Genomic DNA, 25,511 nt, shown 5'->3' with positions numbered 1-25,511 from the left:
GTCAATGTTATGGTATTGACTATGACGAGACGTTTTCTCCTGTGGCAATGCTCAAGTTCATTCAGATTATGCTTGCGATGGCAGCACATTTAGATTATGAGATCTAGCAGATGAATGTAAAAAACTGCAATTCTAAATGGAGATTTAGAAGAAGAGGTGTATATGATACAACCTGAAGGTTTTACATCTATAGATGTATCTAAAGTGTGCAAGCTTTAGAGATCCATTTATGGATTAAAGCAAACTTCTCGAAGTTGGAACATACGTTTTGTTAAAATGATCAGAACGTATGGCTTCATTAAGAATGAAGAAGAACCTTGCCTTTATAAATGGGCAAATGGTTCAGTGATTGTATTTTTTATTTTGTATGTGGATGATATTCTCTTAATTAGGAATGACATCTCTGCATTACAGGGAATAAAAGTTTAACTTTCATTTTAATTTGCCATGAAGGATTTGGAAGAAGCATCTTACATCCTAGGGATGAAGATCTATAGAGATAGATCTAAAAGATTGCTTGGATTGTCCCAATCCACGTACATGATACTGTGCTGAAAAGATTCAACATGATTAATTCCAAAAAAGGCTATCTTCCGATGGGCCATGAAATTAACCTCTCGAAGAAGGATTGTCCGACAACTCCTCAAGAAAGAGAGAGTATGGATAGAATTCCATATGCTTCGGCAGTGGGATTTATAATGTACGCCATGACATGCACTAGACCAGATGTGGCATATTCACTAGGGGTAGTGAGTAGATACCAGTCTAATCCAGTTAGCAACCATTGAAAGGTTGTAAAAATCATTCTTAAGTATTTGAAAAATACTAAGGATCAGTGGCTTGTCTATGGTGATACTAACTTGAAACTAGTGGAATACACTAATTCCAGTTTTCAGTCAGATCGAGATGATAGCAAGAGCGTGTCGGATTATATATTTACCTTGAAAGGTGGTGCTGTCTGCTGAAAAAGTTTCAAGCAGCATACTGTGGCTGACTCAGTGTGCGAGGCAGAGTACCTCGAAGGAAAATCTGGCCAACCTATTTACTAAAGTCCTCGGCATCAAAGAGTTCAATGATCATAAGTTGAAGATGGGTATACGATACTATACCGATTGGCTTTAGTCTAAGTGGAAATTGCTGGGAATTGTGTCCTAAAAGTCAATCGTCAGCCTGTTGATGATTGAATTGTATATGAATTAATGAATTAATAAAAGATTATTTGGCATTATTCATCGCATATATTTTGTACATCTTCTTGAACTCTTGTAATGTGATGAATTTCTTAGAACTCTTTAAAAGATAAAGGAGGATTTGTTTATGAGTCCTTAAACTTGTTCGCGACCAAACGATGTGCTATTACTAGGATAATAGCATTATCAAGAATAGATCGTTGTGTGCCATATCGTTGGTTGTCCTCTTAACCAAGGAGTGTATAGATACTGATATGCCACATAGGTGAAGTATAGGAGTATACTTCACTAAACGTGACTAATTCCGGAATACTTTGCTGTCAAGAGATGTTCCGAGTGGATATGGATATATGTATCCCTCTGACCTGAGATCACCACGGTGACTAGCAAGCAACTCACTGTACTTTAGTACGAGACTATCTGAGTTTCTAATTTAGGGACGGAAGATTACTGAGTGCAGTCAAGTATTTGCGAAGTCGGTGTGCGAGTCAAGATGGAATTGACCCCTCCTGATGATAGGAGATAATTCCCTTGTGTTCAATTTAGCAAAACCTTGGCCAAGGTAATCCTTGTGAGGAGTCACAGAATTTCTAAGGTTGAATCTTAAGAGTGGATGTACTATTACAGAGTTGACAGAACTCTGATGTCATCCAGGCATTAGGAGTCATAGGGATGAATTATACGGTAACCATAGTCCAAGGGTTCCAGAATATTGCTTTGCAATTATTCGGCCTATCCGGACGTCGGGTACTATTGCTAGATGGTCACTTCAATTAGTATAGGAAGTCGTTCTTGTGCTACCGGCTTAGGTTCGAACCTATGGGGTCACATGCATAGAAGTTTCTAGGTTGATCAAATGGCTGATCGACGATTAAGAATCGTTCAAGGGTACATCGGTTAATTCGATTGATAAATTACCCTAAGCAAAAGTTGCAGTAAAATAATTATTGAATTATTGAAGGATTAATTAGCAATTACATTGCTAATGAACTCAGTTGATTGAATGATTGAGCTTAGGTTAAGCCAAATTGAATAAAATTCAATTTGGGCTATATCAGGGTTTGACCTAATTGGATTAGATTCGATCCGAGCTAATTAGGCTCGACCCAATTAATCGAACTTGACCCAATTGGATTGAGCTTGACCCAAGCCTATTAAAAGTCCTTATTTGATAAGGATTCTAAGTTCAAAAATTCAGAAATTGATAAGAAGAAGAATCCCTAAATTTTAGGACCCTAGCTTTCTTTTTTGGAGAAGAAATACACCTCATTCTTATCCCTAAAAGTAGTGATGCCTATCCTCTTTATTTTTGGCCAATTTTTGGCATGAGAAAAGAGGAGGAGTGGGGTTATTTTTCAGAAAAAATATGGCGCCTCAAATCTTCTTAAAAAGATAGGAATTAAATTCCTAATTTGTAGGGACTGCATGGCGCATCAAGCAGGGTGGCATACGGCTAAAGTTTGGGGTGCAATAACCCCATGATTTTTAGGGATTCATGGCACAAGAATAAAAGAGAATTTGTTCACCTCTTAGCTTTCGATTCACCAGAATTTTTTGAAAATTTTATTAGCCAAATTCGTTGGCCAAAAGAGGTGTGAGGCGTGGGGGGTCTTTTGGCTATAAAAAGACCTCCACACCTAGGGTTTGCATGAGATGGTCTTTAGAAAGGGCTCTAAATTTTGAAAAAATTCTGAGAGCCAGCCGCCCTCTCTCCTCCTTCTTCTCCTTCATCTCCATCCTTCATCCTCTCAAAGAAGAATCAAAAGTTGAGTATTTCAAGAGAGAAAAGTTCAGCCACTGTAGCATCTCTACACTGTAGCACCTCTACACGTGCTAGCACTCCTGCAGTTATAGATCTTCCTAGAGCTTCGCATGGACTATCCATAGAGGCCGGATGCATGTGCGGCTATACAAGGTGATCAAGGCATCATCAAAGTTCTCAAAGCAAAAAGGTATGAGATCTGTTCTCATTAGAAATTAGGATTAGAAATCAACTAGGTTGCTGAAATTCTACATGACTACATGATAGACATAAAATCATGCATACTTGTTTAGGATAAATGTTTAAAGTCCTGAATCTATTTTTGTTGTAGAGATATGATCTCTAGCATACATAGAAATTAAATAGTTTAATTTATGCTTCCGTTGTAAAATTTTTAAAAATATATGCATGCGACCACTAGGGGCTCGTTTGGTTCGCGGGAAAAGAAGGGGGGAAAGTGTGGTCAACGGGAAAGTAATGAGATGCCTCTTGTTTCGTTGGAGTTTTCAAAGGAGAGAGAAGGGAAAATTATATTCCCATGGGAATGTGATTCCCACATTTCATGGGAAAGTCTTTCCCATGAGAAACATGGGAAAGTTACTTTCCCATGAGGCGGGAATCACTCCATTTTTACTTTTTCCCAAAAAGTCCCTTCAGCATTAAAGAAGCATTAAAGAGGCATTAAAAACCTAATTTTTATTAAGGGCATAATAGAAATTATATATAACTTTCCTAGGAAAGTGGATGGCCAACCAAACATAAGCACCTTGGAAATTTGTCACTTTCCCATGGTCAACCAAACATGCCAAAAGTACTTTCTTAGGCATCCTTTTCCTAGGAATTTGTTTCCCAGGAATCATATTCCTAGGAAGGAAAATGCTTCCCGCGAACCAAACGAGCCCTAGAGTTCCCAACACTCCGACCACAGGGGCTTCACCATTGCTGTTGTTCGACCACCCTCTCCATCTGCCTTCACTGTCTCCGTCCCCTTCTCTCGCCCATCCACCGTCGCCTTGCTGCCATCTGCCGTCGCCCGCCGGTCCTCCTCCATCCTGTTGCCATGATCGGTCGTCGCCACCGCCTCCACCCCGCTCCCATGCGCCATCTCTCGCCCCACTAGCGCCGCCCCACCTTTTCACTCCAAGCCCCTCTCACGATGCACCAATTTCTCTTGGTCAGCCAGAAATAGCGGCCATAACCAGACCGCAGGATTTTCTCGTAACGGAGTTATAGCCGAACCGAAGACAGTCAAATAAATCAACGGCACGGCATCCAACTCCCGTAGTCTCCGGCTCTGCGGCATACTTTGTCGGATCTGGTTCGATGCACCTATGAATAGATATGAAAAGTGCCCAGAAACAGGGACACTACTTTGTCGGATCTGGTTCGATGTCTCTATGAATAGAGATGAACAGTGTCGAGAAAAGCGGACACGTTTGAAGCCCGGGCGTTCATGCCTGCTTGGGATACGATCACCTCCCCGTTATGTTTGCTCCTCTCCCCCTTTTTGATTTCGCTGTTCTCTACTTCTTCGATTTGGATTCTCCTCCATATTTTTTCGCCGCTGTTTATGGAGAGGAACAAGGAGGGCTATTTGTGGCTTTTTGACCGTCTGTTATTCTCATCGATCGGGAGGCCTGGACCACTTTCCTCAACCATCGTGACGCATGAGCTGATGCATATCGGTATGTAAAGTCTAAATAGGCGAGAGTTAGCCTTTCTTTTTCCCTTTTCCATTAAACAATAATTTGGAATAGAAGAGTGAGAAGATAAAAGAACCGGAATCTGATGCTATACTTTTTGACTTCTTGATAGTAGTGGATTCTTCTTTAATCCAGCGGACCTTTTGATCTCCTGATTCCTCTGGGGCTGGAAAGAGGCTTGTTTGGTTGAGCAGAGCCAGAGACGCTTTATTTATTTATTTATTTTCTCGGATTCCTGATAGCTATGGCGGCGAACACGAACCCATTGTTGAAGAAGGTGTACTATGAGAACTGCCCGGGTTGCAAGCAGGACCGGAGGAATGAGGTCCATCTGGGAATACCTTATAAAGAATTCTTTTATATATGGGTCGTCACACTGTGCTCTGGTAAAAGAATTTTCTGGAATCTAGTTTCTTCTCTTCTAACATCTTTAAGCTCTTTCATTTGTCATATGGCCTGTATATTAGTTGTTCTTTTACAAGCATGGCGCCAGAACATTTGCTAAAACTTTGAAGGACCCTCTTTGCGTATTTAGCTTGTGATATGATCATGAAGGTGTTTTCCTTCTTATTTTTGAATAATATTTCTACATTTTGTTTACATGTTATACGATTGAGAATTCATGTGCAATGAGTAATGAGCTGATATAAGTTCATCAAAGGGGTGGGTAACCTAGAATTGATCCATTATTTGAAGTTTGAACAGAGAAGGCGGAAAGTGGGATATCAATGAAACTTTTTATCATTTGGGCTTTTTGGAATTTGAAGCCATTACCCTTTGAAACCAGATAAGTAGATGCCTTTCTTGGCTTGATACAGTCCAATTTAAGATTTGGATGGATCTTTTTTCTAAGTTTCAACCCTTAAAATTTGTTACAACGGAGTATAAGAATTTGTAAATAAAAATAAACTAAAGATCCCTAATAGAAATTTGACAGCGAATTGATGGAGAACTTGGAAGCAGTTGCTTGGCCTGAATGGACTTGAATGCTCTGCACCAACTCTCTTTGATAGTGGAAGATATGATCTTTAAGCTCGCACTTAAAGCACTTGCATATTTCTTGTTTTTCTCTCTCTTTCTTTTCTTTTCTATTATCAACTCTTTTCTTCTCCTTATCACTTCTTTTTCACTCATTGTCTTCCTTAGGTATTCTTATACATTTATAACTTCAAAAAGTGGTTGGAAGACGTTTATAGCTGTTAGACAGGCCGAAAGAGCTGTTGGGAGGTGAAACAACCATTTTGATTTTATAGAAAAGCTAGCTGTTAATGTTGTCAGATGCAGACGGGTCGACTCGACTTCTTCAGAGGTCGACTTGTGATTTTCAGGATTCGACTCGAGATAGCTCTTGTTTCTGTTGTGCTCTATCTTTCACCTGTGGCCATTGTGGGTTTGACTCTTCTACTCTTTGGGGTCAACTCATCTATGACTAGGGATCGACTCGTTGTCCTCTAGGGTTAACTCGCTAATATATTGATTTTGGCTTCTTTCTGTCTTCTGTCTGTGGCCATTTTGGGGTCGACTTGTTAGCTTCTGGGGTCGACTTGTATTTAACAGGAGTCGGCTCGTGATCTTTAAGGGTCGACTCGCTAACATGCTGAGTTTGACTGATTTTTGTCTTTCTTCTGAGTCTGTTTTGAGGTCGACTTGATTGATCTAAGGGCCGACTCGTGAATGCATGGCAGTCTTTGTTGATATGCTGGGGTTGACTTGTGTTTTTCTGAGGTCGACTCTTAAAACTGCCCGAAATTGAAGTTTTCTATTTTTGCTTGTCGACATTGATGAGTCAGCTAGTAGTGTTTCTGGGGTCGACTCCTCTTAATTTAGAGCTTCATAAACTTGAGTTTCATTCTTCTACATTAAGAGTTTTGGATTGATATGTTTTTGGTTTTCTATGAGCATTCTAGGACACTCCAAATAGGTAATTAGTAAACTTTTTACTCAAACATTTTGTATCATCAAAATCAAACCTTTTAAGTCAATAGGTGCATTCCGTTCCATGGAAAAACTGGGATAGCTTTGTCCCACGAAATTTAAAACCTTGACATAGGTTCTCTAGGAAGAAGGCAATAGCTTCAATCAAGTTGCATTTATACTCTATTGATCCATTTGAGCTACTCTTGATTTGTTGAACTGCATGTATTGTATGTGATCAAACCAAGTAAGAGTAGAAAACCAAAAGTGAAAATTATCCTGATTCCTGATGTACCTTATGTGATCAAAACAAGTAAGAATAATAAACCAAAATTGAAAATTATCCTGATTACTGATGTCCTCCTAATTTTCCAAAAGATCTAATGAAGTGATTTCGCATAAAACTCATAAAATGGCAGTTTGTGAACAAGAGCAATAACTACCGCACGGTCGATTGATGGTAGTCCTTGCAACTAGAGCAGCATATCTCTTACAGGCTCTTGGAAAAAGACAAGGATATCAATCAAGTCTCATTACATTTGACTGATACTTTGAGGTATCCTTGCTTTTGTAGATGCACATGAATGAGATAAGGATATTGATCACCAATAAAGGAATAAGATCCCAAGCCTTAGTGTGCAAGTGAGAAGTAAAATTAGTTGTAACCATTTGCCATTCAGGAAGACCGGTACAATTGTGATATTTCTGTGGCTTCTAATGCGATTGGATAACTACAAATTGAAAAATTAACAACCTTAAGGAGTTTGCTATTCAAGAAATACTAATATGTAAACCTCTTTATAAATGGTGATCATAAATATGTTAATTAGATTCTAGAGAACTTGAAAGCCGGAACAAACAAACCTAAACTGAGAATATAATATGGACTATGAATGGCCTTTCAACAGACACGTCAACATCTAGTTGCCTAAAGAAAATCTCAAAGATGAAAGTCCCATTGATATTATAAATTGAATTGTCTATGATAGGGGCAGAGAAAAAGGATCAAGAAGAAAACTTAAATAAGAAGATTCCATCTTAGTTAAGAAAGTTTAGGTTAATGAAGACAAGTCAATTGATATGGGAAGGAAGATAACTGAGCATGATTGTGAAGGTATATTACCAATATAAACATGAATTTACAAAAGATCAACTGTAATATGTTAGTTGTTTTTATATGTTAAAAGGCAGATATAGCTGAAACAGACATGTGCATAGTTAACTCAAAATATGGAAGAAGAATGATGAATCATGCATGCATGTCCAAAAATGAGAAGAGTGATGAAAGTTGGTGGTACACTTTTGATAGGTTGACATGCCTGCAGTTAGCATTTGGCAGGCAAGCACTAATTTAAGAAACATGCACACACATGCACACATATATGCGCACACGTACACACACTTGTACCTGTATATGTATAAATACATGCTTAAGTTAAGACAGGAAAATATTTTACTTATAACATGAGCAGTACAAGGGTCGCCTGTTAACCTGTGTACATTCGTGCACCTTGTAATGGAAATATCTGTTGCAGATCATTCAATTTTTTTGTACTTTCTTTTGCTTGCTTGCATGCATCTCTTCTTGATTAGTTTATCCACATTAAATTTTGTTTTCAACAGTTTTCTCATATTTATTTTTCTCTCAACATATCCCTTAACTCGTCGTATTTTAATTTTGTGATTGCCTCTTTCAGCCCTACCAATATCATCATTGTTTCCCTTCCTTTATTTCATGGTATGTATACCACCATCCAAATTTTTTATTTTTCTTTTATTAGCCATGCTAATGTGTTTCATATAATCTTAAAATACTAAACTGATATAGTCAAGATTTCCTGATCTTTAGAGGGAAGAAAGCAAAAATTTGATATGCACCTTGACCTTAATCAACAAGGATCGGATAATAATCTATAAAATTTAGCAATCTTTCTCTTCTCAAATTTTGCAATTGTTTGGGATTACATTTCTCATTCTTGGCTAAGAAAACTAAGGACCTACCACGAAATCTCGAAGGTGAAGCTTTGTGGCAAGAGCATTAACTGAATGCCTGGTTTATTATAATGATTCTTTTTCTCGGCATATTTATTTGTCACTATGGTAGTTAATCAATTAATTTGCATAGCCTCTTCATGGAAGGACCATTCATTTCATCTAAAAAGTATGATATATTAAGCAAGGCAATTTTCCTCCTAGTTTCTTTAACAAGAAAAACAAGAAAGCACACATATACTTTGCCAATTATTCTTCCCAAGTATAGCTATCCCCTCAAAAGAAAAGAACTAGACATCATATTCTCCCTCAACAACTTCAGCACAACCTTTCCACCCTCAAAGGTGATTGCCATTACGATTGGCACCATGATATCCTTAGTTCCTATCTCTCCTTGTTTACCACATGGTAACTTTCACCATCATCACCTTGGTGCCACAAAAATTAACCAATTGTTGGTGCTACCATTTTCCCATTCACATTTCAATGACCACCATAATGACACGGAAAGATGGGCTGATGGGTGGGATTGCAAGATGGTGTTAATTGTCATAGTGGAGTAGTGGGATAAATGGGAACAATTGTGTGGTGCTTGACTGGTGATGTGAGTGGTGATTGTAATAACTGTATATTGGCTGATAGCTATGGAATATATGGAAGCAAGCCGGTATTAGTTTGGTGGGATCATGGCAGTGGTGGCCTGTACATTGAATGGAAGATGAATTAGTCCTAGAAAATTCTTTTTTAGATACCATAACTCATTAAATGCTGGATGTTTAATGACAACTGGCGCAGATAAGAGACTTGCATATTGCCAAAAGAGAAGAAGATATTGGATTTTATGCAGGCTTTGTGGGTGAGTTTTTTACATGCTGCATTTGTTACACTTTATGTTGCATATGCAATATGTTTCTCTTAAATGATCAAAGAAGAGTCCCTATGTCCCCCTTGATTTTATTCTAAAAAAAGATCTTCTTTTTTTTATTTATTTGAAGGATCTGCATTTATGTTTGGGAGAGCTTTGACATCTGTATTTTGGGGAATGGTTGCTGACCGATATGGGAGAAAACCAGTTATAGTGATTAGTATTGTTTCGGTGTAAGCATTTTTTGTCCTGTTCGCTAAACAATTTTAATTTGTTGAAGTTTGGTCTGTTCTTTGTTTGATGTATATGGCTTTTCCATTTCCTGATGTTGACCTTGTTACATTGACTGTGTCAGAATTGTGTTTAATACACTTTTTGGGCTCAGTACTAGCTATGTGATGGCGATTACCACAAGATCACTTCTTGGATTTTTATGCGGATTACTTGGCCCAGTAAAGGTACTCTTTAAAATGCATATGGATGGTCAAGTAGGTTAATTCAAATTGTTGAAGATGTTGGTTTTGTTTTGTATAGTTGTTTATCTCATTCTAAGCTTGTGCACTTGAAGGCTTATGCTTCAGAAGTCTGCCGAAAAGAACATCAAGCTTTGGGATTATCACTTGTATGCTCTTATACATTTTCTCCTTAGGCTTTTTTATTCGGGTTCCGTTTCACTTACTTTCCGAAATGTAATTGAATTTTAGGTTAGTACGTCACGGGGCATAGGTTTGATTGTTGGTCCAGCAATTGGAGGTTTCCTTGCACAGGTAATGATACATTTTAATCTTTTCCATGGATAACTTGTACAAGCACGTTGTTGGATATGTATAATTGCAGTTTGCATCATTATGTTTGATGTCGCTTGGGTGACGAAAGGGGTATGAAGGTTAAATACTGTTAAGAGTAATCCTAAACTAAAGGGATTTAACAACTCGGTGAAATAATTTGAATTGATATTATTGTTCCATGATTTGAAATTATATATAAACATTAGAATTGAGAGGAAACTAAGTTATGAATTGTTTTTACATGTATTATATATAGAGAATCCAGTATAATTTTGTGAAATTTTTACAACATTCATGCCAAACATGCAAACGAATACAGGAAAGCAAGTGTTGCTCCTCTTTCCTGGTTTTAGCAATTAGAAAGCGAGTTAATTGGCATCCTTGGGTAGATTGAGGGACGTCAAAAATATTTCAGCTGAAACTTGAGAAACTGATTTGCACTATTGCTAATGTTTGTTGCCTGGACACTTAGGCTATTGCCTGCACAATATATAGATGTCGACGAGCCCAGGCATCCTTGTCTACACTATCATTCATAGATATGTATGTGCATACGTTATAGACTATAGACACTATGTATATGTAAAGTGTAAACATATATATAGTTGGCATATTTGTGTTTGTGGACATGTACATATGTATGTGTGCTTGTAATTATATCTCAACTTTATGTACTCAAATCCTAGCAAACTCACCTAAGAAAGCCTTAATAATAAACCCAGAGTTAAAGGTACTTAAGTTGTATATACATCAAATGGCTCTTCTAGATGCTTTGCCTTTGATCAAAAATATAATATATACTCTTGACTCTTGAGTGTTGAGTTTGGGATTAGCAACTGAATCTGCTGGTAGCCCAAAAGCAGCAAAAATTTGATAATTTCTTGACAACTCAAATAGCTCTTCCCCCTACAGCAATATCATCTGGTCCTTCACAGTTTCTATTTCTTGTAACACCTTTAAGCAAAATACTTCTTTGTTGTGTGTGTGACTAAAGTGTTCTGTTCTTTTGATGAACTACACTTAGAAGTTTAAAAGGGATTCAAATATATCAGAATTGTGATCATAAGGAAAAATGGTTTTTTATTCAAAACTCTAGGTCTAAGCTCCACCCTCAAGCAAGATTGATGATTGAGTAGCTTGACAATTTCTACAACTTGAGTTAAAATAACAATGACTTGTTGTCGCTTATGTTATTTTTTATCTATGAACTACAATATGTTTTGAAAGTGTTTTTAATTATTTGAGTTTAATGTTGTGCCTCAAGACATGCTAAAATGTCTAATATTGAACTTTGAAAACTGGTATTGTCGTATGGAGTAGTGGGATTGAAGACTTGTTTGGTTACTTCATGCTAATCATGTTGCCTATCAGTCACCAGGATGATATGCTACGTCCATTGCCTAGGATCCCATGAACTACTTGATGGTATGCTAAATTGGATGGAATGCAGCATGTAATTGTACGTCAAAAAAATGTTGTATACATACAAAGCTCTTTCCTTCTTGTGGATACTGCTTGAAGGCCAAGCAAGGTCATTAAGGTCTGTAATTTCGGTACTAGGTTGTACTAGGTATTGGGTACCTTACTGGTACTATCAAATAATACCATATTGACACTCACCGGTTTAGTACTGGTACAACATTTTCTAATTTTTTGTTTTTTAAACTTTTTTTTGTTTTTGAGGATCATTTAAAGTTTTATAGATGTTTAAAAGGAAAAAAGGAGGGGAAGAAGAGAAAAAGAAAAGAAAGAATGGAAGGAAGGAGGATCTTATGAGAAAAGATCTTGGTTCCAGGATGTGAACCTAATATGTAAGGCTAATTTCATCTAAATGATAAGACCTGGATGAAGAATTACAAGATTTTAAATTATGCCTTTTGGTATATTGTCATCTTTATTTTTTTAATTTAATTTATGTAATCTTGAATAATAATGATCTTAGTATTTTATTTTGAGATTCATTTGGTGTTTATATGGATTTAATATCTAGTTTCGTCTTTGGAAAACATCTCATGCATCTATTGATGAATTTTAGAAAATAGAGAAAAAACATTAAGGGCTAGGCGTATTTTTATATATTTTAGGTTTTAGTAATTCATGCCATGTAGGCCCTCTATGATCTTTTCAGTTTTTTTCCTTCTTCTATAAATAGTGGTACTTAGAAATACAGTATCTTTTCTTATTTATGTTTTCCTCATATGCTGATTGTTTTGTATACTGCTTAACACCAAATTCAGGTAGCAAAGAAGAAGAAGGAAAGAAAGAAAAGGAAAGAATAGGAAAAGAAAAGAAAGAAAGGAAGGAAAGAATAAGGAAAGGAAAGAAGAAAGGAAGGGAAGAAGAAGAAAAGAGAAAGAAAGGAAGGAAGGAAGAAGAAAAAAGAAGGAAGGAAGAAAAAGAAAGAAAGAAGAAGAAAAAGGAAATAAAGAAAAGAAGAGAGAATAAAAAGGAACAAAGTAAGGAATGAAAGAAGGCAAAGGGAAGAAAGAAGAAGGCCAAACCGCTTCAAACAAGTGGAACTGGGTGGTTTTGCTCGGTTCCACCAAGTTCGAGTTAGTATGTCCTGAATTGGGCAGTTTGAGATGGTTTGGCTGATCCTGAAGGCCATGATTATAGGTAATACACATGGAGACAAGTATGTGGAACTCAAAATGTTTTTATCATCCCATAAACTGATGGTGAATCAACTACAAAGAGTTTTAGATATCAAAGGTAGAGTATGTATCTCACAAACAGATCCATAATTTGGAAAAATATCTCACATATAGAGATCTTTCCTTCTCATGGATAAGATGTTAAGATCATACTATCGGACCAAGTTTGCACTACTCTCTAGACTTTGGTGGGGGGTTGCTGCTATGTATAATATTAAAATGGGCTCCGCCATTGCATCCTACTACAGCAAAGCTCGATGATCACCATCAGACAGTTGGCTGTCGAGATGCCTTGACTTGCTTCAAGAGAAATGTGATAGTACGTGGGTCCAAAATTTCTGGGACAACGTACACCAATCCTAGGTGTTTTCGCAGGGATGACTGCAAAAGAAAGAGAGGGATTAGTCTACATAATGGAGTAAATCATTCAGTGAATGGATAAAAAAGACTGATACTAACATAAGCGACACATACTAGGAAGATTGGCAGGGAAGGAAATGGAAGTCACTATTTCTTTCCCTATTAAAACGTCCGAAACAAAAACAATATGTAGAAAATGATTGCCGTGTTATGCAGAGGTGTTATGCAGAGATTAACCAGAGCGCATGCATGAATTCAAAAGTGAGAACATTATAGGAGAAAAAGAAGAGAGAGGGTGGAGTCATGGAGAAGAATGAAGCAGCCCCTCAACGTATGATTGCCACCATTGCCTACACTTGGGGGAGGACCTTGCTGGAGTTCCCTTTTAGCTTCTGTAGGCATCGGAGCCATCACCAGATCCTTTCCATTGCTTACTCACTCTTAGATATTTCTTGGATGTGGATGTAATGCCTAGAGTGGCGGACTAAAGGGGTACTGATCATGGTCTGCCGTACCGGTCCGTACCGGCCGGTATGGGCTGATACGTACCGGTCCGGACTGGGACCGGTACCGGATCAGCGTGAAATCTGGTACCGGTAGTTTATTGTTGAAGAACCGGTACGGGGCCAGTACGGAACCGGTTCGGGACCGGTACGCCACCGGTACGCCACCGGTATGGATCCCGATTTCGTACCGGTCCGGGCCGCCACCGGTACCGATACGGCGGACCTTGGTACTGATAGTAGGGATCTCAGTGGGTAGATAAGCTCAAAATCCATTTAAAAAGGTCAATCAAAGTGGGGATCAGATAAGATAACTTAGTTACAATGTGTCTTTGCAAATAATGTTTCTTTGCAAAATATATTTGGATGGCAAGATTTTGCCATTAGAATGTTGGGACAGCTGTGCTGGCAGCTGGAGAATCAGACCTTGGGATGGCATGGTTCTACATCCAAGCATTTTGCTCTGTGCAATGCTCAGTAAATCGTTATAACTTTCAGTAGAAGCTTCATTCCTGAGTTGATGCCCTTTCCAACAGGTATAACATTGACTAAATTTGAATTTAATCCAAATTGAGTGTTGTAGAATATGCTGGTTTTTTGATTTAATGCCCTTTCCAAAAAGTATAATTTTGATTTCGTTTAGGCTCATAGAAAAATGTGAAGAATTTCCAAAAATCAGGGACTTATTTTGTTCAAAGCATGTGAGCTATGCATGCATGTTGGATGCGTATGGGTGATGCAGTTGGCCTTTGAGGGTTAGTGACACCAGATTAATAGCCATCACACATATGAACACTTCTTTTTTCTTGGTAGAGTGCCAAAAGTAGGGTGTCTACATATATGAGGCTATAATAGTACGTAGTACATGTGAAAACAAGCATGTAGAACATAAAAGTCATTATCCCATATATTGATGATGAATTTAATTGTTGAGAATTCTAGATACTAAATGTGGAATAATGCATTTTGCAAAAATATCCATAAGTTGCTTAACGAATTAGACATGAGGAACAGCTAAAGTAATAGGACGTAAGCAACAAATAAAATAGCAATCTGTTTTATTATGCTTATACACTTCGAAAAGACAAATTAGTAGGAGGCTAAATATTGCTACCACATAAAGGGGGGAATAGGACAGAACATGGTTTGCCGTACCGGTCGGTACGGGCCGGTACGGGCCGGTACATACCGGTACCGGACTCTACCGGTACGGTACAGCTACATATTTCGGTACCGACCGGTACCGGCCCGTACCGACCGGTACCGGCCCGTACCGACCGGTACCGGCCCGTACCGACCGGTACCGGCCCAAACCGACTCGGTACCGGCCCGAACTGATCAGTCCATACCGGCTCCAATTTTTTTTTGATTTTTAGCCCCATCGGTGCACTATCGGTTCGGCTCGGTTTGGTTCGGTACCGTATCGGTGCCCACCGGTACGTCGGTACAGTCGATACCGCGTACCTTGGGACAGAACAATATTATTCCCATGTCGGTCAAAGCCTAATAACATTTTGAGAAGTATTGGATTCATGCAATACTTGATGTCAATATTGATGAAAAATCAAACATTCCTTTTCTTTCTTTCAGGGAGACGAGATTTTCAGCAAATAAGAGATCACCAATCTGTAGGATCACAGGTCAGTCAGTGTTAGTGCTTATGTGAAGCTCGATGGCTGATGTTGACCAACAGAAGAGAACAATAACTAATGCCCAGAAATTGTCAAGAATGGAGAAATGGTTTCATCGTGATGAGGGGATAGTAATCAAGGAGAAGGTAGTTAACCATGCAGCAAAATGGATAATGTCTGATAAGAATCTCATATATAATGAGCCCCAGCAAATTCCTGACTGACAATATGATGCAGCACTCTATCCTCCTAGCAGAATGATACATATAGACATTCCGATGTATTAAGTAATTGTATCATAAGGAATCTGAAAACTTCTAATGTTGTACCAAATGAAATTATTAATACCAGACAAAAATAAGGAAAAAAATGAATATATTTCTTTAAATTGGATCATGATATCACACATTTTCTGTTTTATAGGATTTCAGGAGTGCTTGGGAGGTCAGGTTTAACTTCTCCTTGTGTTAAGTAAGATCCATCTTTCCTCAGAAGAATATAAGTTTTCCTTGAGTTAATGATAATATGTATGACAGGCTACTGATTTTTCTCTGTTGGAGTAAAATCAAACTCCGGGAAACCAATATTAGAACCATGGAATGCCGTACCGGTCCTTACCGGCCGGTACCGGAACGGATAAAAAACCGGTATTTTCCGGTTTTTTATCCGAACCGGCCGGTACGGGTGCGTACCGGCCGGTTCGGGCCCGTACCGGCCGGTTCGGAGCCCGTACCGGCCGGTTTGGGCCTCGTACCGGTGCGAACCGGCCACGATTTTTTTTTTTTTTTTTTTTAGAACCACAGCGCCGCGCGCTGTGGTTTTTGAAACCACCGGTACCGGCCGGTACGGACCGGACCGGACCGGTACCGTACCGGTCCGGCCGGCCACCGGTACGCCGACCGGTACCGGTACGGCGGACCTTGATTAGAACCATAACAGAAGACTTGAGATACATTCAACATTATTCTCTATAAATGTACAAGACTCTGGAGGGCGAACAGGGGTCAAAATGCAAAATAATTCAAGGAAATGACTGAATAAAATAGGATCAGTTACACTGGAACAATTTCCATATGATACGAAAAAATTGGAGGAATGAGATGTCTATAGGTCATACTTTCATTAGCAAGAAGCACATGTTAACAAAACTATTTTTGACAGTACAGCTCCAGTATGTTTATAATATGAAGATACTAGCCTTCATAGTAGACAAGAAGATTTAGAGGCTTCTCATAGTTTTGATTGTATAAGTTGTATTGTCTTGTGATTATCATGAACAAACTTGATGTGTACCTAATACTTGAATTACAACTTTCTGAACATGCCTTTTGCTCTGTCGTCTTTTTCTCCAACTTATTGTTGTCTATATTTATCTTTCCGTTTATCCTAATATGTTCTCTGGTAGCTTCATGCAAATGATATGCCATCTTATGAGTTCATGCTATCAATTTTAGATGTTCTTCTTTTAAATAAAAAAAAGGGTTTATATTATAAGCTAATGTAATCAACACTGAAAATCAATTTTGGTAATATAAAAACTCTTTTCATATTTTCTGCTGTACTTTTTTTTAAAAAAATATGATGCGGCGTCTTAATATAGTGTTTGTGGATGCATATTATGCCAGCCTGCAGAGAAATATCCAAATATATTTTCTGAAGATTCTTTATTTGGGAGGTAAATTATGTCCATAATTCAATTTTCTTACCCAAATTATTCATTCTTTGGCTAAAAAACATTGCCGCAATTAATTGCAGATTTCCATACTTTCTGCCATGTCTTTGCATATCACTCTTTGCAGTTGGCGCATTTATAGCCTGTTTTTGGCTTCCAGTAAGTTTTCTTTCTTATGGCTAGCATATAAGGATTTTAGTATGTAATCTAGTTTATATGAATAATCTCAAGTGCAATGCTGGTGGCGTATGTGCATCATGTGTCAGATTTTTTTTTTTCGGGCCCTATGTGAGGATCCGTGCGAGCGTGTTTAGTTCTACATCGGTTATTCACCGGAGAGATCTTGAGTACTTGTACAGGACTAAGGAATCTAAAAAAATACCTTTCGGCTAGCCTTTTTGGATGAAGTGCTGGGTTGTTACAAATGGTATCAGAGCGGACCCAACCTATAACCCATGTGGATTAAGGAACACTGCAGCACAGACTCATTAATGCTGACCATGGGCCGATCGTGGTGCTCGTGATTAGATTTAAATGGATTTGGACCCTTAGCCTGACGAGGACGTTAGGGCTTAAATGAAGGGAGTATGTAAGGATCCATGTGGGCATGTGTTTAGTCCCACATCGATTATTTGGCGGGAAGATCTTGGGTACTTATACAGGACTAAAGAATCTAAAAAAATACCTTCCAACTAGTTTTTTTGAATGAGGTCCTGGGTTGTTACACCAAACATGGGACTACCTACTAATTCTCATAGGGCCATTCCTAATCTTACTATTTGTAGACATGTTAACCTTGCTTAAGTTGCTTGTTTGGCTTCCCTACTTTGTGACCCAAAATATGCTCTGTGATTAACTAGTCAATGCTATGTTATATGGAAGCGTTGATATTATATCAAAGAGAGAGAATAAAAATATTTGAATTTAGTTAAAAGTGTTCGAATGGTTTGTATCATTCTTTTCAGCACTCTGTGGTAGTACTCCAACTGGATTCTCCTATAGTATAAAAGATAATCTAAAATTCCATATACAATGTTTCAATAATTCATGTTGAAGTAAGCAGGACACACCATTTTTGATGTTCAACGGAATGCTATTCTTAGTCATGTCCTTATCCTAGATTCTAGGAAGTTTTGGCACTCTATGGAGTTGTAAATGCTTAAATATCCACATAAATATAGCTAAAAGCTAACCATATCAAAGCATTATATTGAAAGATAATCTGAACATTCTCTACGCAATTGACTTCAACTTCTGCATGCTTTTTCTTGTCTTTTAGGAAATAACCTTCCAACTATTGCCAAATCTTTATGATTGCTTAAATTATCTCATTTAGATCTACCAAAATCCTACATTTTTCCTCTAGAGCGCTTAACAATTTTGGACTTGAATAGAATTTTTATGTTGGAGCAAGGTTTGTCGAACCGGTACCGGGACCCATACTAGTCATGAAACTAGACCATACTGACACACAGTATGCAGAGGCGTGCCATTTCTGAACCGGCATGCCAATTCTTTTTTCAATATTTTTTTAAGTTTGAATTATTGGTAATCTTTTTTTTTGATTTTTCAATGATTTTAACTATAATTTGATATTTTTTGATATTTTTTGATTTTTCTATGATCCCGATACATCCTAAATGATGCCTCTAGATATTTTAGAGTGATGCAAGGTATAAAATGATTATTGAGATATTGCATGCTAAAAGAAGCAACATAAAATATCCTAAAATCAATTAGTGAGATAAAAAAATAAAATAATACAATCAATTATATATATTTAAAATGCTGCATACATATCAATATCTAAAATCTTATCGAGTGCCAATGTCCCTCATAGATATTTGGATCATTAGCATAATCAGGAGGCACATCAACCCACCTAACCAAGTAGCATTGTAGTCCTGTACGCTTATCCCATGAAGAACCCGCTCTAGGTTATAACCAGTCTAGGGTCTCTGGCTGAAGCTCTGGCTTTGCGAAGTGTCTTCTGATTGATAATATGACTGTGGAGGGGTCCATCCAAATATGCCAACATTAAAATCTGATCCATAAGATGCTCTAAGTTGCGTAGGATAGTAGTCACCGGAAGACGATGCGTTGGACCATATCCATATCCGTATTTATATATATCATAGGCTGCATGTGGCTGCAGATAAAATGATTTAGTATACGACTCGAAATTTGATACATCTATGAATTTTACTCCACGTGCGAGGTCATCTAGAGCTGAATTGTATCCTTCTGAATAACCTCAAAAAGCCCAACTTTTATATGCAATTGTTCCTCGCAGGATCTACCAGATCGTACATCGTGGTCCCTATCATATGGAGCATGCCTTTTCTTTTTCTTTTTTGCTGCACTGAGCAGCTGCTCGCTTTTTCTTTGTGCCTTTCTCTACCTGGTTATATTGGGGGATGGATGTCACCCTCCTGACTGAGTTGACTGGATAGCGTGGTGGCTTCATCTAAGCAACTCTCGATCATATCTTTGGGAGGATGTCCTACGTACCCGAATTTATACTAGTATCATATTAGTAACCATCTAACGTCAGGTAATAGTTATCGTTGATATATAACATAACTGTATTCATACTTTTCTTACTTATGATAGCTGCTGAGACACCAAAGCTGTCAGTGCCCTTCCTAAATATTTTTGTCTGTTCTGCTTGGAATGGTTTTGAGCGGTTCGGGGCTGGTTCCAAATTGCATCGCCAAATCGATTGGTCTTGGGCCGGTTCGGCTCGGTACGGCATGAACCGTGTAGTTCGGTCTGGTTCGGCAGACCATATGTTGGAGAGTAATGGGAACTTTCTTCATGTTTGATTTATGTGGCTATTTTCTTGCATGCATAAGTTTGGTTCACTTTGCAATTCTGTTTTGAATAGTACCCAGGAATTTCAAATCTTCAAGATTCAATTATCTCTTGTTTCAGTAGTCATTTTCTCATTTACATTCTAAGATTATCCAACACTTTTTCTTCCTTGAGTAATTTTAATTGCAGGTCATAAATAACTGGTTCAAAATTGACTGCAAAAGCGGATGGCTTCATTTTAACCAATATTTATCTTCTAAATCTTAATTGATTTTGTAGGAAACTCTGCATATGCACAAGGGAAATAGTTTGGGAGATGGTACAGTTGAATCTCTTGAAGCTTCCTTAATTGGCTCTGATCTGAAAAGAAACAGTGAAGAAACTGAAGGAATAGAATTGGCTTCTAATAAGAACTTACTAAAAAATTGGCCGCTGATATCATCAATCATTGTTTATTGTGTTTTCTCTCTTCAAGACATGGCCTATTCAGAGGTAGTAGCTTTTATGTGCCTTCTTATATTTTAGATCTTCGCTATGATGTCACCGTCTTATCTTCTTGCCACATGCCTTCATGCCACAACTTACCTGGCATGCTTATGTTAATACTACAAAACTATACATAATAGAGTTATACTTGCTCATGAGTAACCGCTAGAATTTTCCTTCGGGGTTTCAATCTGCTAATAATTTGCTTGGTGATGCTGGCTTGCCTTTGTTTCCTCTTAGAATAGGTTAATTTGCTTATTTAATTTACTTCCTCATTTTTATCTCTAGAGTTTTGTTTAGCACCAATTCTGTTTTCAGATATTCTCCCTATGGGCTGTGAGCAGTAAAAGGTATGGAGGATTGAGCTTTTCATCTCAAGATGTTGGTGAGGTGCTTGCAATCACAGGTAAATATGCAGGTACCTGATAAAAGAAGTGATTCAGAATGATCAAAAAATGAGTAGTGTTAGGGTTGCCTGTTCAGTCACATGAAAAGTTCCTCCTGCCATCCACACCTCACATGTGGTTCTGGAGATCTTCTTGTGTGAGTTAGCAGTGCCCAAAGGGTTTTCCCTAAGGAATTGAATATTAATATATAGCCTCATAAAACATGGGCAATTGAAAGCAATTTTTATGTTGGCAGTTGCTTGTATAATTTGTTTGCATGCCACTTGCTTTATATGCATTTAAGGGTCTCTTATAGTAACCAGTTTCTGGAGTTACTTAATTGCAGTACAGTAAGTTGGTTTAGGTCAATTTATATTCTTCTAAAAAAAAATAGATGTAGAAGCAAACATGCAATGTCAGCTGGCCTAAGTAATAGCGAATAGGCAGCTGGACTAGTGGAAATCTCTGTCTGGCTTCTTTCTTAGCAAGGTCAAATGAGGAGCCTTCCCTTGCTAACCAACATAGTATTTGATGCAGAGAAAACTAACTGGTGAGGCTAATCCCTAGATCAGAGCTAGTCTTTACAATTGTTTCCTAATGCTTTTTTGACAAACATTTCCTTATGCTTTTTTACCATTTAAAAAGTAAAGCAGTTTTTCAGCAAGTTACTGATCCAATCAGTAACAGGGGCTTATGCCTGTCTGTCACTTGTTATGATTGAATTAGAGGGCATGTTGCAAACTTTCTAGGTTGCCTATAGTTATATCATACTATCTCATGTCTTTTCACATTTTCTCAAATTTGATCATATTGAACATTCAATTTCTGATCTATTACTTGTCATTAGGTTTTAGTCTGCTTGTTTATCAACTGCTACTTTATCCACGTTTTGTGAAATGTTTAGGACATATCACTTCAACTCGTGTGGCAGCGGTATGCATTTACTGTCATTTATTTTGATACTTCAATTTCATATGCGATGTTTAAATTCTTTTGATAATATTACATGCTTTGGTATGCAGGTTTTATCTATACCATTGCTTGCCAGCTATCCATTTATGGCTAAGCTATCTGGATTTACACGTTCCTTGATTGTGAATTGTGCGTCCTTGCTGAAAAATGTTTTTTCTGTAAGTACAAATTCAATGCAATATCTTTTCCTCTTGGCATAAGGAGGAAAGCTGAATATTATGATCAATCATGACACTTGCAACATAACTTAAATGCCGATATATGCTCGGTTAAGTTTGCCAGTTTTTGCTATACGGAGTGCAAGCTATTGCTGACCCAAGTGGATTATGTTCTTTGATATAAAGTGTAGACATTTACATATATATGGTTCAACAATATTTGTCTTGTATGATCATGATTCCGTGCATTGACTATATTCTCCTCTAATATGTAAATATCAGTATGAAAGTGAAGGCATTGTACGAATGATGAAATGTTTCTGCATAAACTTAGACTTGTCTGTGGATGAAGTCATTAAGGGGCTGATAAGAAAGAGTAGGCAGAAATGTGTATTGTCATTAATATTTCTGCAAACAAAGATTTAGGTTGTCCTTGGCATCACAGTTACTTTTCTTATTTTTAAAAATAAAAGCAAAGTTTTTGTTTCTAAGTTTTTTTTCCTAAATTTTGAAAAATGAAAACATCTTTGGCATAGTAAACTATTTTTTTTTTTTGTAAAACAGAAAACGAAAAACAAAAACAGCTCCATCTTCCAACCTTTGGTGGTGATGATAGTGCTGGTGGCATAGCCAGCTGTGGCACGTCGTGTTTGTGACCGTGGTGCTGGTGGTGTCGGCAGAGTCAGCAGTGACAGTGACGGTGGTGGAGGCGATGGTGGTGACCATGGTATTAGGAACTGAAGCGGTGCCGACAGGCACCGGTATGGTACAACATATAAAATCGGAACATGTACGGAACCGATTGGTTTCGTACTTGTCCCGATGCGAACTAGGCCGGTTCACACCGGCCCAAGCGCATTTTCCCCATGCGCGGCACCTGCGCGTGGGGCAGCGCGCCCATGCGGGCTGCCCATTTAATGCCACAGAGTTAATGCCACTCTGGCATTTACGTGTCTGCGCGCACCCGCGTAGTTTTTTTTTTGGGAATCGCGCGAGTGGAGAATCGCGTGCCCACGTGCGATTCACCACACTGGGAATGGCACCCGTGGCTGGTTTCCCAGCAGGGAGCCGCGCCTGCGCGCGGTTCCCCGCGCGGGGCAGCGCGCCTACGCAAGTTGGCATCCCGCGTGGGCCATTTAACGTGCGGACGCGTTGTTTTTTCTTTTTTTCGCTTCATTTTTTTTGACGTCCACGTGCGGTCACGTCTGCGCGCGCATCTTTGGTTCGGTACCGGTGCCCACCGGTACGTCGGTATGGTCGGTCCGGCGAACCTTGGTGGTGACTATGGGTTTTGGTGGTGACAGTACTTGTGGAAAGGGTATCAAGGAGATGGGGAGGTTTTTCTTGTAAAACTTGAGTTCCTTTTTCCTAAAAGGGCAAAGAGAAGTTTTCTTGTTTAAGAAATAGTGCAAATAGATTTCAGAAATAGAAATAGAAATAGTATGACATCTTTTTGTCTCTTTTTCGTGCTAAAAGAAAATCGATCCCAAATGGGGACATTTTTGAACATTTCCTAGAATGGGCTCAGATAAAACTATTTAGAGGCTTATGTTAAAGGCTGACCATGTCCATAATGACATAGTCAGTGTCACTTTTACATATTTAGGGATTTTTCCACTTCATTTGCCAATTCATCCTCTGTGGAAAGCAGATATTGGAAAACATTGCCTAGGCTTCTGACCGAGCTTTGCACTATTTACATGAGAATTAGGAAATAACTCTCTAAGATTTATATTTTTCTTAACTTCTCTGTTGGCATAATGTTACTGTTAGGATCTGTCACATGCCGCTGAAAATTCAAAAATTTTTCAGATGCGCAGCGGAAGGACATGTGCATATCCCGTTCATCGTATGAACGTATTTTAAAACCATTTATAGATAGATTAGGATTAAATTCTTATTAAATTATTTTAAAATCATGATTAAGAAGATCAGATCTTCACCTTGTGCGGGTAGATGGTCTCCGCAAATCTGATTCACGTGGTATTTAATGAAGGTTCAGTGGAAGCCGCACACGCGTCCGGCCTCTACGGGTATCCACATGAAGTAGTGAGTCGATCAAAGCCTTTGGACCTCCCCGGGGTGCTAGCTCCCTTGCAGAGAAGGCTTTAGATGGCTGATATCCTCCCTATCATTCAACTCTTGAATGCCTAAGTGAGGAGGAGGAAGAATGATGGATCAAAGGAAGAAGAAACAAGGCTCTTTTCAGCCTTTTCTTTTTCTCCTGCGCTGGATCCAAGGAAGAGGAAGAAGAAGGCCACGCCACCCTTTCTTTTTCTCCCTTTTCTCTTGCGGCTGGAAGGAGGAATGAGAGGAGGAGGGGTGCTGCCGAAATGCTTAAAGAAAGCACGAGAGGAGGGGCCGAAATCCCTCCTCCTTTTGAAGCCTAAATGGATAAGGATGAGCTCCTACATTTTAGGAGCTCATCCTTATCACTCTTTTGCAAAGAGAGGAGGGGCGTACGCCCCTCCTTTTCTTTTCACGCAAGCAAGGGGAGGGGCGTACTCCTTTTCTCCTCTCTAATCCCACGCCCCACTTAATCATATTAAGTGGGGTGGGTTTAGCCACATAGATAGGGACCCAATCCTTTTCTAAAAAGGATTAGGTGAACTCAATCTTCCTTTTTATTTAAATCCTAATCTAATTGGGATTTAATTGAACCAAGACTCTATTGAACTCTTCAATCCTAATCCAATTAGGAGTCTTTTAATTAATTAGATTAAAAATTAAAATTAATTAGGACTTAAGAAAATCCTAATCTAATTAGGACTTATTAAATTTCAGCCCTAAGGCAATTAGGACTTTAGAAATCCTACTCCAAGTAGGACTCTAATTTAATTTGAAATTCTAATCCAATTAGGACTCCAATTATCCTACTCCAAGTAGGACTCGTAATCAAGTCCAATTAATGAAATCCAATTAATTAAATTAAATTGCAATCTGATTGCAATTTTTCTTCTTCTAACTACTAACTCTTAACGGGTTATCCATTTATCAATCTAATTGATCATATGTGATTCTTAATCATAATTCAACCATCGGATCGATCAATACTTCTAATGTGTGTGACCCCATAGGTTCTATTCTAACTGGTAGTGAGATATATTGCGATCTCTATCACAATATCATTGAAAACTCCTTTCAATGGGTTGAAACAATTCCAACTCAACTCACCAGGGATTATCGACCATCAAGATGATCCTTGTGAGTCACCATCTACCAGTGACACCTAGCAGTATGTAGTGGCTACCCAGCAGAATAGAATGATGAACCTCTAGGTGTAGTTATCGTATGATACAGTCCTTCTATCGTGGATCCCTACAGACCAGAGGTCATGGATAACTCGTCAAACTCCGTCGTTTGTCATATATCTAGATTTATTCGACTTGAGTTCGAGAGTGAAAAATTCTTTCTCCACTGTATATACTGCCCTTGCCAAGATCTTAGAACTCAGTCTAATAAATCACATAGGATCACTCCTCATCTATTAAGGTCGATAGATTCCATGTAGGTGCATATCCTACTCCTACAGTGAACCTACTACGGCCAATCTACACTAGAAGGACCCATATGACTAGAGACCATGTATATGTGCAGTCAAACTACAATAACCTCACTGTGAGTAGCCGAAGCACCGCAGGTCAAAGGACCAGTCACACTA

General features: G+C 38.4%; 1 protein-coding gene across 28 annotated transcripts in view; it reads left to right on the top strand.

The window, feature by feature from the left end:
- Positions 1–4,170: 4,170 nt before the first annotated feature.
- LOC103695484 (putative peptide/nitrate transporter At3g43790) overlaps positions 4,171–25,511 on the top strand; it is a 66,092-nt gene continuing 44,751 nt past the window's right edge. For 5 of the 28 annotated variants that reach the window (XR_005509712.3, XM_088715533.2, XM_088715546.2 and 2 more), the window contains exons 1-14: positions 4,468–4,637; positions 4,768–5,041; positions 8,267–8,307; positions 9,357–9,417; positions 9,557–9,659; positions 9,782–9,884; positions 9,995–10,048; positions 10,131–10,193; positions 16,988–17,037; positions 17,118–17,193; positions 20,128–20,340; positions 20,653–20,740; positions 21,568–21,653; positions 21,743–21,850. Coding sequence is in view for 25 of the 28 variants with exons in the window: in XM_088715533.2 (XP_088571659.2) it covers positions 4,900–5,041; positions 8,267–8,307; positions 9,357–9,417; positions 9,557–9,659; positions 9,782–9,884; positions 9,995–10,048; positions 10,131–10,193; positions 16,988–17,037; positions 17,118–17,193; positions 20,128–20,340; positions 20,653–20,740; positions 21,568–21,653; positions 21,743–21,850 (1,188 nt within the window). In the remaining 3 variants the exon portion in view is untranslated. Of the gene's footprint in view, positions 4,638–4,754; positions 5,042–8,266; positions 8,308–9,356; positions 9,418–9,556; positions 9,660–9,781; positions 9,885–9,994; positions 10,049–10,130; positions 10,194–16,987; positions 17,038–17,117; positions 17,194–20,127; positions 20,341–20,652; positions 20,741–21,567; positions 21,654–21,742; positions 21,851–25,511 lie in introns of those variants that run through there. The other 23 variants (XM_088715538.2, XM_088715544.2, XM_088715541.2 and 20 more) reach the window with 20 other exon arrangements.

Source organism: Phoenix dactylifera, chromosome 2 (assembly GCF_051530095.1).
Source record: "Phoenix dactylifera cultivar Ajwa chromosome 2, Ajwa_hap1_PhDact_Kaust_v1.1, whole genome shotgun sequence".
Classification (NCBI taxonomy): Eukaryota; Viridiplantae; Streptophyta; class Magnoliopsida; order Arecales; family Arecaceae; genus Phoenix; species Phoenix dactylifera.
This window is presented reverse-complemented; position numbering and strand designations above follow the sequence as displayed.